The 13,957-nt window shown below is 45.6% G+C and overlaps 1 protein-coding gene across 50 annotated transcripts in view; it reads right to left on the bottom strand.

Moving 5' to 3' along the window:
* Nucleotides 1-13,264, bottom strand: part of LOC106026489 (zinc transporter ZIP11-like) — a 115,487-nt gene extending 102,223 nt beyond the window's left edge. For 14 of the 50 annotated variants that reach the window (XR_010045055.1, XR_010045053.1, XR_010045061.1 and 11 more), the window contains exons 1-3: nucleotides 12,817-13,255; nucleotides 9,502-9,620; nucleotides 7,076-7,114 (exon numbers count right to left, since the gene is read on the bottom strand). Coding sequence is in view for 7 of the 50 variants with exons in the window: in XM_063241815.1 (XP_063097885.1) it covers nucleotides 5,674-5,775; nucleotides 7,076-7,114; nucleotides 9,502-9,620; nucleotides 11,954-11,993 (300 nt within the window). In the remaining 43 variants the exon portion in view is untranslated. The other 36 variants (XR_010045054.1, XR_010045067.1, XR_010045068.1 and 33 more) reach the window with 25 other exon arrangements.
* Nucleotides 13,265-13,957: the final 693 nt, after the last annotated feature.

Genomic DNA, 13,957 nt, shown 5'->3' with positions numbered 1-13,957 from the left:
CAACTACCTCTAAGATGATAATATGTAATCTATTAACTGGTGATTTCTTACCGTTTTTTTTTTTTTTTTTTTTTTGTATTCTGTATTACTTGTACCCTTACACCGCTTTGTTTTGTTTTTTCTCTTTTTCCTTAAAAAAAAAAAAAAAAACCAACACAGATACACTTCCTGCCTCTTTGCTGCATGTTCAACTAAGGGCAGCCTTTACACCTTCGTAGATAAGCATCATCTCCCTGGTTATTTCTTCCGGTGCAGAATGTGAAAACCTGCAGTACAATTTAACAGGCTATAGGGTCCCCTGGATCCTCCAAATCCTTAAAAAGCAAGTCTTAAGAGAGAAGCTCCACACTGGATATGTGCCCTGAAACTTCCGAGGCAATGTGTCTGGTCAGAGTGATGCTAAGGGTGGGATCAGCTCAGTCAAAGCTTTCTCTAGTTCTCTCCCTCATCCTTGGAAGGATTCCAGCCCTGCAAGTGTACCTCGGAATTCCTATTTTCCCCAGCCTGAGAAGGAAGACAATCACAGCTTGGAAAGACAGAAGAGATCTTTGGGGGCCTCCTCTGAGTCCATGAGCCTACTCCTTTCTCCCACATCATTTTGTAGCCCTTTGCCCAAGGCCACCCCATCTTAGTGCAGTCTAAAGACCTCACCTTCCCAATGACATGAGACATCTCCATTGTGACATATTGTAGGGAGTGGCTAAAGAAGGAGATCAATCACATGTGTGGGGCTAAAGCAAGGCCACCCCTGGAAACATGAAAAGACCAAAGTGAGCCACATAAACAAAATGTGTTTTAGCTCCAAAAACGCAAGGTGGCCAGGCCAGCCAAGCAAACAAGTCGCTAGAGACAGGGGTTGAAACTGACATCAACCTCCTGAGTGTATAAATAAACATGCTACAGTGGTTGAGCAGTTCCTTTTCCCCCCATCCAGAGGGCTCCATGTGACCTCAGCTTTCGTCTCCTTTATTTTCCCATCCTCTGGCTGTCCCCCTTCCCCCTCAACATCAAGAACTGCACTGGTACTCAGTAAAAGACCTCACCTTCCCGATTACATAAGACACCTGCACTGGGACATATCAGGCTTCCCTACCTCTCAAAAGAAGGAAAAGGGGGAGCTGCAATTATTTCCTAATCCAGGGTCTACAGGGCCAAAAACTGTAAATGCAAGGATTGCTAACGCTCTAGTGCAGTGCCTGCTCCCTGCCCTTGAACTTCACTCTGTGATATTTACTCTACAATAAACCTTTCCAGCGGCCCTGGTTGAAACGTGCTCCCTGATTTCTGTGTGCTATCAGTTAAGTCTATTCCTCCCACCCAGTTCTCCATGGAAATGGAAACAGCTAGCTACCAGCAACCCTCCAGATTCACAAGCCATGGCTGGGGATTCATTAACTTTCCATGGGGAGCCGGTTATTTGGAGAAAACATGATTTACCACGTGGTGCATAAAAGTGGACTCGACCAAAATTGCCTCCCAAACAATTGTTGGGTCATAAGAAACCAGCTCCCTATGGCAGTACATTGCCTTTCATCCCTTAAAAGGAAGCTTTTTGAGCAACACACTTTCTCTTACGCAGTTTCATGATCACATTTATTCCACATGAGCGCTGCTCCTTGAGAGAGAATGTGCACTGATGTACAGAGATCTACTTGGTTCAAGCTTCGCCAAAGAGACATGCCATCCAGAACAAAGAGAATGCAACCTCCACATTTCAGCCCTCCCCAACTCATTCACACATCTTTCAGGAATGTGATTTCTTTCTCCTCAAATGCAAAGGTATCGAATTACACATTGAAGTTTACCACTGAGTGTTATCCTGAGTGAGCCCAGTGAAACAAAACCTAAGAGAAACACTTCACAGCTGCCTTAAAATGAGAAACTACATGACCACCGAGGCTCAGGCTTACCCCTTTCGACATGCACAGCCAAGAAGCTCTCCTTAAACCCAGAAATCGATGACCTCATTTATCAAGAGTGAGTTAAGGTTCAGGAAGACTAGGAAGCTTGCCAAGGTCACGCAGCTCCATACTAGCAGCCCCTGGCTCCACACCCAGGTTTGGTCCAGCTCTGCTGCTATCTAGCAATTTTCAATTCTGTATAAGTCATTTACATGCCCACTTGCTTCTTGGCTGTACAGAGAGGCAGTTGGGCCAGATACCATGTTGTGTAAACGTGTCACTGAGTCATTGTGGTTTAAGGATAGGAGATCGTCTGTGAGGCTGGTTCCAATGTTCAGAATGATACTGAATAGTTCATTTACCTTCACTGTGCATGCAAAGTGGGAGAGAATCATATACATGCCTAGTGTAACCTTCATAGAAATGTCGTGAAAATTAAACTAGATGGTCGCTTGGTAAGCACCTTGAACATAATAAGGGCTTAATAAGTACTAGGCATTATAATCATCTCGAGTCTTTTCCAGATTTAATTATTCTAGGAATAATTATTCTATTCTATATATTATTCTATGAATCTAACCAGCAATAATGACTATCTTTTTTTTTCTTAATGGTAGCAGTTCTCCCTAGTAGTTTTACTCCTAATTTAGATATAAATCAACATCAGAACCAGAGCAAGAAAGACAATTTCTGACTTGGAAAGTGACTTAAAGAATTTGGAGAAAAATAAAGAGATTCCAATTGGAATCATTTAAGGGGAACTGATTCATACTTTCAAGACCCTGCTAATGAGAAAATAATAACCTGTGAATATATTCCTTAATATATTTAAAATATACATGTCCTGTATCCCAGGAATCACTCTTACTGGAACACTCATTTTGAGAAACAATTACATCTTGAGTAAGCCCGTCACTGTAGCATTATATATTGTAGTGCATATACAATACACACACACAAACGTCAGCACAGAAGACTGGAAAAACAGGTTAGGAGCACCAGAAACCTGGTCAATCAATTCAGAGCCAGTTTTCTTCTTCCAGATATTCACTCACAACATTCAGTGCTGGATTACAGAAGTGTTATGATTTGGATTTGAAATGTCCTCTAAAGTTTAACACTGCTGGCTGATGGGCTTTTGAAGAAGTGACTTTATCAAGTGGAGCAATCCACTGTTCAGACTGTAAGCTGACGGCATTACTGGAAGGTGAAGGAGACAGAGGTGGGGCCTACTTAAAGAGATGTGGATGATGGGAACTGACCTTAGGGAATCCACCTGACCCCTGACTTTCTTCTCTGGCTTTCTCACTATGCTTTCTGACAGCCATGAGGCACGCAGCTTTCCTCTGCCACCATTGTTCTCAAAATCAGTGGAGCCAGCCATGGTCAGAAATCCCTGAGACGCCAAGCCAAAAAGAACCCTTCCTCCATTAAACTGTTTATCTCAGGTATTTTGTCACAGTAACAGAAAGCTGACTAACAGGAAGCAATGTCTTTAGGAGACCTGGCACCATCGCGTCTTGCCTGTTCTTATACTTCGTATGTGTATAAGGAAACAACATTCTTCAAAGACACATGCTTGGGGGACATAGCAGTGATCTCTGGGAAGCCAAGAGGATAGGAAAGGAAACTTTGTGTTTCTTCAACATTATATCTGAAAATTTAAAACCTCACATGGTAGCTATAGGTGATGACACCAAACTGCAATTAGACCAAGACTTCTGGGTCTCAACACTTCTGACACCTTGTGCATTCTTTGCTTCTGAAGCATCCTGTCCTGTGCATCACAGGCCTCTACCCACTAGACACAGCTGAGATAATCGAAAATCACAACTGTGCCCTGGGGGAAAAACTGCTTCCCCTGAGACTTATTTTCTGATAAATATACACACATAACTTCTAGAATTCTTTTTACCTACCAACTATGTAAAACTATTTCAGATCCCCATAGTTAAGTAAACATGCTAATCTACAGCGTCATGAGCTTTTAAAGAAAGTGCATCTTACATGTTCATGCTTTGATGCTTCAGAATTCGTTCTTATAGGTCCTAACGACTTACGCTTTATCTCTTTTCACTGGTTTGCTTTTTTTTATCATTTGTATCTGAATCCTGAAAGAGTATTGACTGATAAAAACAAACTCTGAACAAGACACCCACATGTCTGGCCAGAAGCAGAAAGACACCAAAGAATAGGGTTCTTTGATCTTCACATCTATGTACCTCTTGCAGGAATGCTGAAAAACAAGATACTTCACCAATCATTTATGAGTGGACATTGAAAATGTTTCTATCTTACAGTGCAGAGATATTAATTTATTTAAATAAAACTGTTTCAGCAGGGCCCTGGTATAACTTCAGGGATAGAGTACTTGCTTAGCATATACAGGGCGCTGAGTTTGATCCCCAGGACTGCAAAAACAAACAAAAAACAGAAACAAACTATTTTAGCAACTTTTAAATACAGGATCTAAGTAGCATATACATTTTGTTGCCATAATTGTCCAGTTAAAAATACAGTATATAAACTATGCAGTGTGTCTTTGTCTTATGCAGGCTCATGTCCATGTTATATTCCACCTAAATATACACACAAAAAGATCCATCAGAAGCAAATTTTTCATTGAAGCCAGTAATTTATTTCATTCTTGTTTTGTTCTTGACTTGTATTTTAATTTCAGAATCCTAGCCTAAAGAAATTTGTATTTTATACTGTAAAATGTATAATTTATTGCATCATCATATTTCTTTGCCATATGAATATCTATACATACTGCAATTTAATTTTTGAAAGTTTCCTGTAGTATAAGGCTCTATGCTTAAAAAATGATTTCCTGGAATGCCTTATTATTACAATTATAACTAATACAGAAGACATAGCAACCACTAATAATACTTCATATAATTATTAAACATTAAAAAGTTAAACTACTCGGCTGGAGAGTTAGCTCAGTGGCATAAATGTCTGTGTGGCAAGCATGAGGTCATAAGTTTCATCCCGAGTACCAAAAAAAAAAAAAAAAAGAGTAAAAAGTTAAATACTGTTAGAAATGCTTATGTTAATGGGTGGGCCTTTCTTACTTTTTAATTCTTTCACACACTTGTTAATAATTATTAAGTAGACATTATTAGAATAAGTCATGTTAACTATTTTTCTTTGGGTTCTTTTCTCTTTATAAACATAAGAAAACAAAATATGTTTGTGAAAATGAAAGGGGGGAGAAAGAGGAAAATGAAGTGTTCTAATATTGTCATTCTGTCCTTTCAACTTTTAAGTTACCAGCTCCAGATCCCAAAGTAGTCACTCATGGAAAATTACTTTAAGGATCTCACCACTGACAATCTGATTAGAGTCATCTTTAAAAATCAGGATAGTAGCTACATTGCTAAAGGATCTACATCCAGTGCTTAGTAATTAGGGTTCTTCCCCTTATTTCCCCACACCAACACCAAAGTACCAACGAGCCCTCCATTCAAGCTTGGAGGTGCTGCTAGCTAGAGACAAGGTAACAAGAGACAGCCTGTCTCTTTTGGGAGAGAAGGAATCTGTCCAAGGAAAGGGAGGAAAAGAGGACCACTTCTGGGGCATCCTTAGATACAGCAGCACTAGCAAGAAAACACAGGTGTGATGGCTTCCATCTAAAACCTCAAGTGTCTGGAAAGTGTCTCAAGTGTCTGAAAGGCCATAGTAGCTGACTTGCTGGTAGGAGGTAAGGCCTGGCTGGAAGTCTCAGGTCACTGCAGACGCAGTCCAGAAGGGTACTTCACCCTTGCTAATTCCTCCCTTGATGCGCTGCTTCCTGCTGGACTTGAGGAGAGAAGCCTTCCTCCACCCAGGCCCTTCCACCACGCTGCCACCCAGGCAAAGCCTGAAACTTCCAAAACGCAAGCCAAAATAAACTTCTCTTCTTTTCAGTTGGTGTCAGATACTGCATTCCAGCTGTGAGAAAGTAAAACAACCCAGAAGCTAGGACCTAGACACTGATTAACTCTAGCCATCAGCACAGATGGGCCAGGCTGCAAAGCCTCTGTGTTCTCCAAGATAGGCCCTCGTCTGATAGCTGCCCATGTGGATGACCTCAGCAAGGTCCCCCCTTCAAAAAGATTTTCCAGTCATAGGCCTATAAGACAGCACAAAGGAACCAAACTTCTATCAACTAAAAGGGAAAACCATGTATGTGTCTTTCAATATCACCAAAATGACAGGAATACACAGCATTACTGTGACAGATTTATAATGATATCTGAATTAATCAAGCCCAGGTCTGACTCCAAGTTTACAGGAGACAGAGGGGACTCAGGATAGTTATATGACACAAGCAAGCAGTAGGCCAAACTCCAAATATCCTGGAAACAAATGACCAACCCAGTTTTACCAACAAATTACTATCTTGAAAAAAATGGGACCACTGAAGAATAAAAGACTTAAAAGGCAATAAATTCAGCATGAAAATTTTGTTTGGATCCCAATTCTACCAAAACAATCTTAAAAGACTCTTTTGGGAAAAAAAAGGAAATTTGAACATAGACTAAGTATTGGTTTTTAATAAGAAATTACTGTTAATTTTAGTAAATGTAGTAACAGTATTGGTGATTCTCATTTTTTTTTAAGTCATTCGGTTAAAGATGTACACTGAAGTTACAGGCAAAATTACATATTGAATTCAATGGTACAAAATACTCCAATTTTCCAGAAGCCTGGAATAAGACAAATGAAATGAGATCAGCAAAATGTGAATCCCGATTTAAGCTGGGGGGTGGGTACCTGAGATGTATATGGGTTTCCAGTTTTTTTACATGTTTGAAAATGTTTATAATAAAAAGTCCTTTAGTAAGAAACAAGAGGAAGGTCGGGGATTTAGCTCAGTGGCATAAATGCCCTTGCAAGAGCGCAGTCCACAGTTCAATCCCTGGAACCAAAAAAGAAAAGAAAGAAAGAAAGAAACAAGGGGGAGGGAGGAATATTTAATTCATGCTGTGTATCCCCCAGGCCCTTGCTAGGTCCTGAGGCAGCTACCCACAAGCTTCCTCTTTCACCATCTAAGGAGAAGCAGGGCATTCGATAAGCTGGGAAGTGAATATGGGAAACCACAAGCACTTGGAGAATCCAGAGTTGTATCTAGATTACACTTCAAAATAAATGTATCTCCACTGACACTTCTAAATGCAACTTACCCCTGCGGCAAAACCAAGGCGTCCATCCAAGATCCGCCTCTGAAAACGAAAAGAAAGTGCTTCAGTTTTGGGGGGACAGCAGCACGATGTGCCCCAGGCCAAGAGAGCAACTGGTCCACTGAGTCCCAAGAGAGCCACAAGTCCACTCCTTAGCTGGGACCTCCTGAGTTTACAAAACAGGCCATGAACCAAGGGAAAAGAAATTTTTAAATGTCCCATCCCTCCCAGAACTGGTCAGAAGTATCCCATCCTGTAGCGGCAGGGGTGCAAAGGCCCCACAGGAGATTTCTTACTCAGCTCCCCCTGCAAATTACCACCATGAACTTTAGTAAGTAGCTGCTCTAAGAAATGGAAATTACCAAAGGTCAGGGAGATACAGGCAAACAACAACCCCTCTCATAGATCAGGGTACAAACCAGCATGACCGTGCTAGAAAACTTTTAGATGGCACCGGAGACAAGTGACTGCACCTCCTGCTACTCCTGAGTAATAAGTAACAAAACGCACACTCACACTCGCCACACACATTTGCAAAAATGTTCACAGCAGCACGGCATGTGAGACACCAAAACCAAAAACTGTCAAATTCCCCAGATGAAGAACAGATACAGCAGTTAGGCTACATTCATACAACAGAGGATCACAGGACAATGAGAAAACGTTTGCATACACTGTGTGCACTTATAACTATATATATACAACAGGCCAGGACATAAAGCAAACTGGGAAACAAACAGAATGAACTCATGCACACACGGACCAGCGCCTACTGTATAAAGATTAGTCCATTTAAATAAAACACCAAACTAGGAAAAACCACGCATGCTGTGAGACATACCTGTGGAGTGGAGGTGGTGGGGAGAGGGGGCAGTCTGGAAGGAGACATGAAGGGGCTGTAGGAGGCTGGTACTTGATCTGGGCACAGTTTCATGTTATTTATGAAAAGTGATCAGCTGTGTGCTTATAAAATGTGCACTTTTCTATACAAGTCTTCTATCCTAGTAACAAGAGGTTTGTGTCCATCCATAGATGAGTGGATACACAAAACATGGTATGCACGTACAAAGGAATATTCCTCGGCCTTTAAAAAAAAAAAAAAAAAAAAGAGGAGCTGGGGATTTAGCTCAGCGGCAGAAGCATCTGCCTGGCAAGCATGAGGTTGTGAGTTTGATCCCTAGTACCAGAAAAAAAAAAAAAAAAAAAAGAAACTGGCACGTGGGACACCACGGCTGAGCCTTGAGGGCATTACACTAAGAGAAATACACCATCTATGTTCACAGTTCTTTTCTATCAAGAACTCTGCATCATTCCTCCCCACCAAGCCCTGTCACCTACCACTCCACTTTCTATTTCTATGAAATTGCCATCTGTAAGTGTCTTGGACCCAGTGATTCCAGCTTGTGCGATTTGTGTTCCACGTCTCTGATGGCTTGGCTCCAAGCCTCCCCCAGGAGGTTGGGAGGCCGTGTAGGAAGCAAGATCTTATTGCTGAAATCAATACCGGCTGGACTGGTCCCTAACACAAGAGGGCCTGACCTGCCAACTTCCTAATGTGCCTGTTTCTAGATCAGTCTCACAGTAAGTTTAAGTAGATCTTAAGACACCTCACGTGCATTCTGTCAAGACATCGTGGGAGGCTCTGAGTCTGGGGTTGGGGGAGGCCAGGCTTGAGGAAAGTCTTTAAGCAAGGGACATGGGTGTGGGCTGTGCAGGTGTATACTGTGCAGGGAGGCTGGGTTGGGTATATAGAAGAGGTATACGGACTTAGGGGTCTGGGGCAGAAGAGAGAGCTGAGGGGTGTATAAAAGGTTTGGGGCTAGTCTGTAGGGGCCTAAGAGTGAGCAAGGATGCAGAGAGGGTCTGAACCTATAGGATACATGGAGGACGCAGGGGCATGGGGTGGGAGGTGTTGCGTCTGGAGGAGCATGGGAAGGCAGCCACCTATATTCAACCCAAAGGTGATGATGGGCATGGCATTAAGAAATGTGGGTTCTGCAGAGACATGGGCAGGTGGCCTGTTATCCGAGGGAAAGGAATACAGAGTCCTAGGACTGGGATAAAAGAGAAAAGCAGCAGATCCTTTGCTTCCCCCAAGGTCTCTTTAATCATCCCAGCTAAGCCAAGGCCACAGGGGAGGACAGCTGTATCTGAAATTCAATCTTCATAGTGTCCCCTACTCCAGACCCAAAAGAAATCAGATGGAAGCTACACGTTAGGTTGGGTTCCTCACCCCCAATCCCTTCAAACTAGGCTGTCAGAGGCAGGAAGAAGATAATGCATGGTGTCTGTACCTGTTCTCCTGGCTGGGGAGAGAGCTGGGCACAAAATAAGAAGACAGAGGGAAACTTAACCACCCACCTCCTGCACATGCAGGCAGGGTCATAAAAGAGCCTACTAACCAGCAGAACCAAAGCAAGGCAACTCACCTGTCCACTAGAGAATACGAACACGAGGGCTGCCCCAGCTGCCGTCATCCCCCAGGTGAAGAAGGTCCCCCGCAAGGCCTGGAACACAGTGCTGTGGCCTTGCAGCATGATGGATATAGCTGTGTGCAGAGGAGCAGAGGGTCAGCCACCACAGGTCCCTTTTGGTGACACTTGTTCTTCTGTGTCCTACTCCCATTTAAGTTGTCTCTATCTGGAGTGGTGGCATGCACCCTTCTGCCATACCAACCCAAGGGCCCTCAACAGCCCAGCACACAGGTTAAGCTTTTCCATCCCAGCACTGAGAAGTATCTAACTCTAAAAAGCAATATGCGACCTGCAGGGAGCCTCACAAGATGCTGCAACATTGAGAGCTAGTTCCAGAGAAGAGGTACAAAGACTGCAGATAGTGTGGCCAGGAGGAAGGGTTCCAAGATCTGACACATCCAGGGGCTCATCTCAGGCTCATCCTGAAGATTTCACCTGTCCCTGCCCATGGTTTGTTCTCTCCTCCAGAGACAAGTAACGAGCTCAGGTTCCCTTTAAACTTCTCCATCTAATTCTTAATCAGAGCTCTCAATCCCTGAACTGTTACAGGGGAAATGCCACCCAATGACCTTCCATTCCCCCATAGCCTCGTCAAGCCCATGCCTGTTACACTCTGCACAGTCATCCAGCGCAACCAAATTCTTTATGGCATCTTGAAGAATCTCCAGCCTGTCCTTTCTCCAGGCCTCTGTTCACACGGTTCCTTCCTGGAGCACTTTCCTCCCACACAGCCACCATTAGAGCTCAGACCATCCCCTGCAGCTCACTTGCTGCCCACTTCGTGACAAAGTCGTTCCTGATCCCCTTCCTGGGCAGTGGCTCTGAGTGGGCCTCCTTGGTCTTCACGACCTTAGGTGCTAGAGAACAAGGGTGATACCTTTGCACAACCCTCTGAAATAGGGTTTTGTGGTTTCTGAAAAATACTTGCTGAATTGGGAAAGGCCAGCTTACCTGGACAGGACAGTTGGCAAAGACAAGGAAACAGACGCAGAAGCAGCATTTCCCTAGGGTAACCCAGCACGCTGCTGCTGAAGCTGGAGTCACACCACTGCCCACCAAGAGAAGGAAGGCAAGCACTCTTCCCTCTTATGGGGCCCAAAACCTCTTGCGCTTAAGTTCTCGTTCTGAAATGACAAGGAGCCAGACCTTTCCCCGTGCAAAGTTATAGGGCAAAGGAGCTCACGGGTTGAACAGCTCTGTGCTCTGGTCCCTAGTGCTCAGGGGCTTGCCTCGAAGGCTTCATTCAGCTCCCACTGGCTTCTTATCACCCACAGAGCTGGACACAACCACAGGGGGTTCAGTCTTGCCCAGCCTTAGTACTAAGGAGCCAGCTACCCTGAGACTACAGACCAAGAGTCAATGTGCTGTCCCTGTCGATCCTGGAAACTGTGGCAGTGGGTGACAGGGGCCCTTACACCCAAGGGTTCAGCAACATGGCCAGCTTCCAACCTAGGAAAGGATATGATCTCAGACAAACCAAGATAAACCCAGGTGAGACCCGGCTCTGCTGTTAGGAAATCTCTGAGACAAAGATGATTTGTTCAGACCGTGGTCCCCATAGTCCAACAGAACTCAGGATGGAGACTACACTAATTAATGAAAAAGATAATTTTTAGGGAGCTGTTCTATTTACAATTGTCATCTTTTTAAAACACTCTAGAAGAGTGGTTTGTGTTTTTTTAACCAAGATACCTGGTTCAAGATACTCCAATTGTTTATTTCTAGCTGCTTGTGGATGAAATTCCAACATTTACTAAGACACAGAGCTATCCTCCTATGATTTATCATTCAAGACGGATCACAATACAAAATATCTTTAGTTCCCCTGGCCCCTTTTAACAGCTACAGAACAAAACAAACAACTCGTTTGACAACTAACCAAAGTCAAAGTGGATTTTGTGAGCTAGTGATCACGCAGGAGGGAACTCATGTGTGCTCCTGGTGGTTAACACAACAGGAAAATGCTCCTCTAAACCATCCCCACTTACACCTGAACATCCTGAGAAGTGAGGAGGGGGATAAGGCCACATTCCTGTCATCCTGAATTTGTCAGGACCACTGTCAACCCAGCATCCCTTGGAAAATTGTCTCCTATTTGCTGTCGGAAAGCCTCACTCCTCAAAGAGTGGTGGTGCAGGGGCCAAACCTGGTCCCTTTTGAGGGCCACCTAGGAACACAGATCTCAGGTCCCAAGCCAGACTCTGACTCTGAAGACTACATCTGCATCTTACCTAATTCCGTGGGGGATTCTAATGCACAAGAAAGCATGGAAGGCAACTTTTCTGAAACTGAAATGATGTCTACAAGACTAAGAGCCTAGACAATAAGTCATCCTGCCCTGTAGGGGACTGGTACAGCCAGTAAAGAACAGTAGCCCCAAAGGGGTGTGGTGTGCCAGCACTGTTACCTCCAAAGTCATTCACACTGTGGGGCTCAGACATCCTCATTAACTGGATATTCACACCATCAGCCCTGAGGAGTTAGCAGGCAAGAAGCTCCTTCAGCCCTCACCAACTTCAAAGAAGCCAGCACCACCCCCAGGTGCAGGCACATTCTGCTACAGAGGCCTGGGAGGCATTCCTGCAGTCTCCTCTCTATATTTTCCTCCCTTTTTCACACCTGTGGCTCTGCTTCTAAGAGTCAGCTGCAAACATCAGCGAAGTTGCAAGAAGTAGAAACAACGCCTGGGCTGCCCAGGCCTTGGTGAACCTGCATGCACAGTTTCCGCTCACACCAGAGGAAGCCAAGGAAGACTGAGGTTTGGGTGGCTGCGACGGCGGGAAAGTTCTCTTGATACCTTGCTGCTCCAAGTGTGGTCGGAGAAGCAGCACAGGTTGGACAGGCACAGTCTCAGGCCTCACCCAAGCTGCTGAAGGTTACACAGGTTCCCGGTCAAATTTCAGAGCCAGTAGGAGGAGCCACTGGGCTGCTAGCTGTAGTAGCCACCTCTGCTCTCAGGGAACCGGGATCCCCACACACCCACCAGGAAGCAATGAATGAGGAGGATCACGGCTGAGGACTGTAGAAGGCCGCACCTCATCGCGGGCCGTCTCCCTGGAGGGGAGAGGCTGGAAGGGGGTTTCCCCCTCCGCTGCCACCTGCCAAAGCCTCCAGCCTCCCCTCCCTCCAGCCCCCTTCCCTCGTCTCCCCAGGGCCACCCCTCGCCCAGCTCCAGGTGCTGCCCTTAAGTCCCACACTCCTGTCCTGCCGGCCCGGACCCCGGGCCTCGGGCCCAACCGCGGGCGCTGAAGGAGAGAAAAGCCGACTCACCGGGGTGCCCTCTGCAGCCCCCACTCCACTCCCATCAGCCCCCGCTCGGCTCGCTCCCACGGCTCCACTCCCGCAGCCACTTCCGGCTTCCCCCTGACGCACGTGGCCGTTCTGCCGCCAGGCCCCGCCCCGCCGCTCCTGGAAAAGCCTGCCGGAAGAATTAATTCTCTGGTTCACAGCCTTCCGCCGGGTCGGGAACGGACCGGAGCGGGCGGAGCAGATGCCTGAGGCGGAGCGCGGAGCCGTCTGAGCGCAGCCGGAGAGCCTGGGCGGGCGGGCGGTCTTGGAGAGGGCGCAGACGCCCAGAGGAGAGCTCTTGGTGGGGTCCCTGGTGTTGCTCCGTATCTGGTGAGCGAGGCGAGAGTGAGGAGCAGATGGGGGAGTGGCACATCATTCTCTGGGTCAGTGGTCCTCAAACCACATCGTCCATCAGAATCACCCAGAAGATGTCAAACCCAGGGTGCAGTGTCACTCTAGCTGCGTCTGGGGTTTTCTCTTTTGGACGCAGCTTTGTGGATACTGTCCCACGGCCACCCTCGAGAGCCACTGCCCTGGGACAAGGGTTTTGCTCCCTCTGGCTTCCATGAGAAGACTAGGGTGGGAGGATGGTGAGATGTAACCAAATCAAAACAAAATACACATAGGATCCTTGGTTAAATTCGAATTTCAAATAAACAACAAGTAATTTACTTTAATATGAGGATGGCCTATGCCATCTCTGGAACAGACCTATGCTGAAGGCGTTGGTGGTGGTAGTGGTGATGATGTTGTTGTTTTTGTCTTTTTCATTTTTATCGGTACCAGGGATCGAACTCACGACCGCCTGCTTGCAAGGCAGGTGCTTATGCCGCTGAGCTAAATCCCCAGCCCCCAATGTTGTTGTTATGTGACCAGCACATGGCAAACCACACCGAGGTGGCACAGCCCATCAGTGTGGCCCCAGAAACACTGCCCCTCCTGCGCACTACAGAAGCCATGAAATGATTTTGTGTCTTGGACTTGCCACAAAATACTGTGGAAGTGAAACATGAATGGACTAGAGATTAAACCAAGTCGGCCCAATTTATCACTGAGGAAGCCAAAGAAGAGACACAAAAGGATTCATTAAATTTTCCTTAGGATGCCTTCAAATCCTTCTGTC

The sequence above is a fragment of the Cavia porcellus genome, unplaced genomic scaffold (genome assembly GCF_034190915.1).
Source record: "Cavia porcellus strain 051 isolate PalLab524CR breed Dunkin Hartley unplaced genomic scaffold, mCavPor4.1 scaffold_32, whole genome shotgun sequence".
In the NCBI taxonomy this organism is placed as follows: Eukaryota; Metazoa; Chordata; class Mammalia; order Rodentia; family Caviidae; genus Cavia; species Cavia porcellus.
The sequence above is the reverse complement of the archived record's forward strand: the minus strand, read 5'-3'. Positions and strand labels throughout refer to the sequence as shown.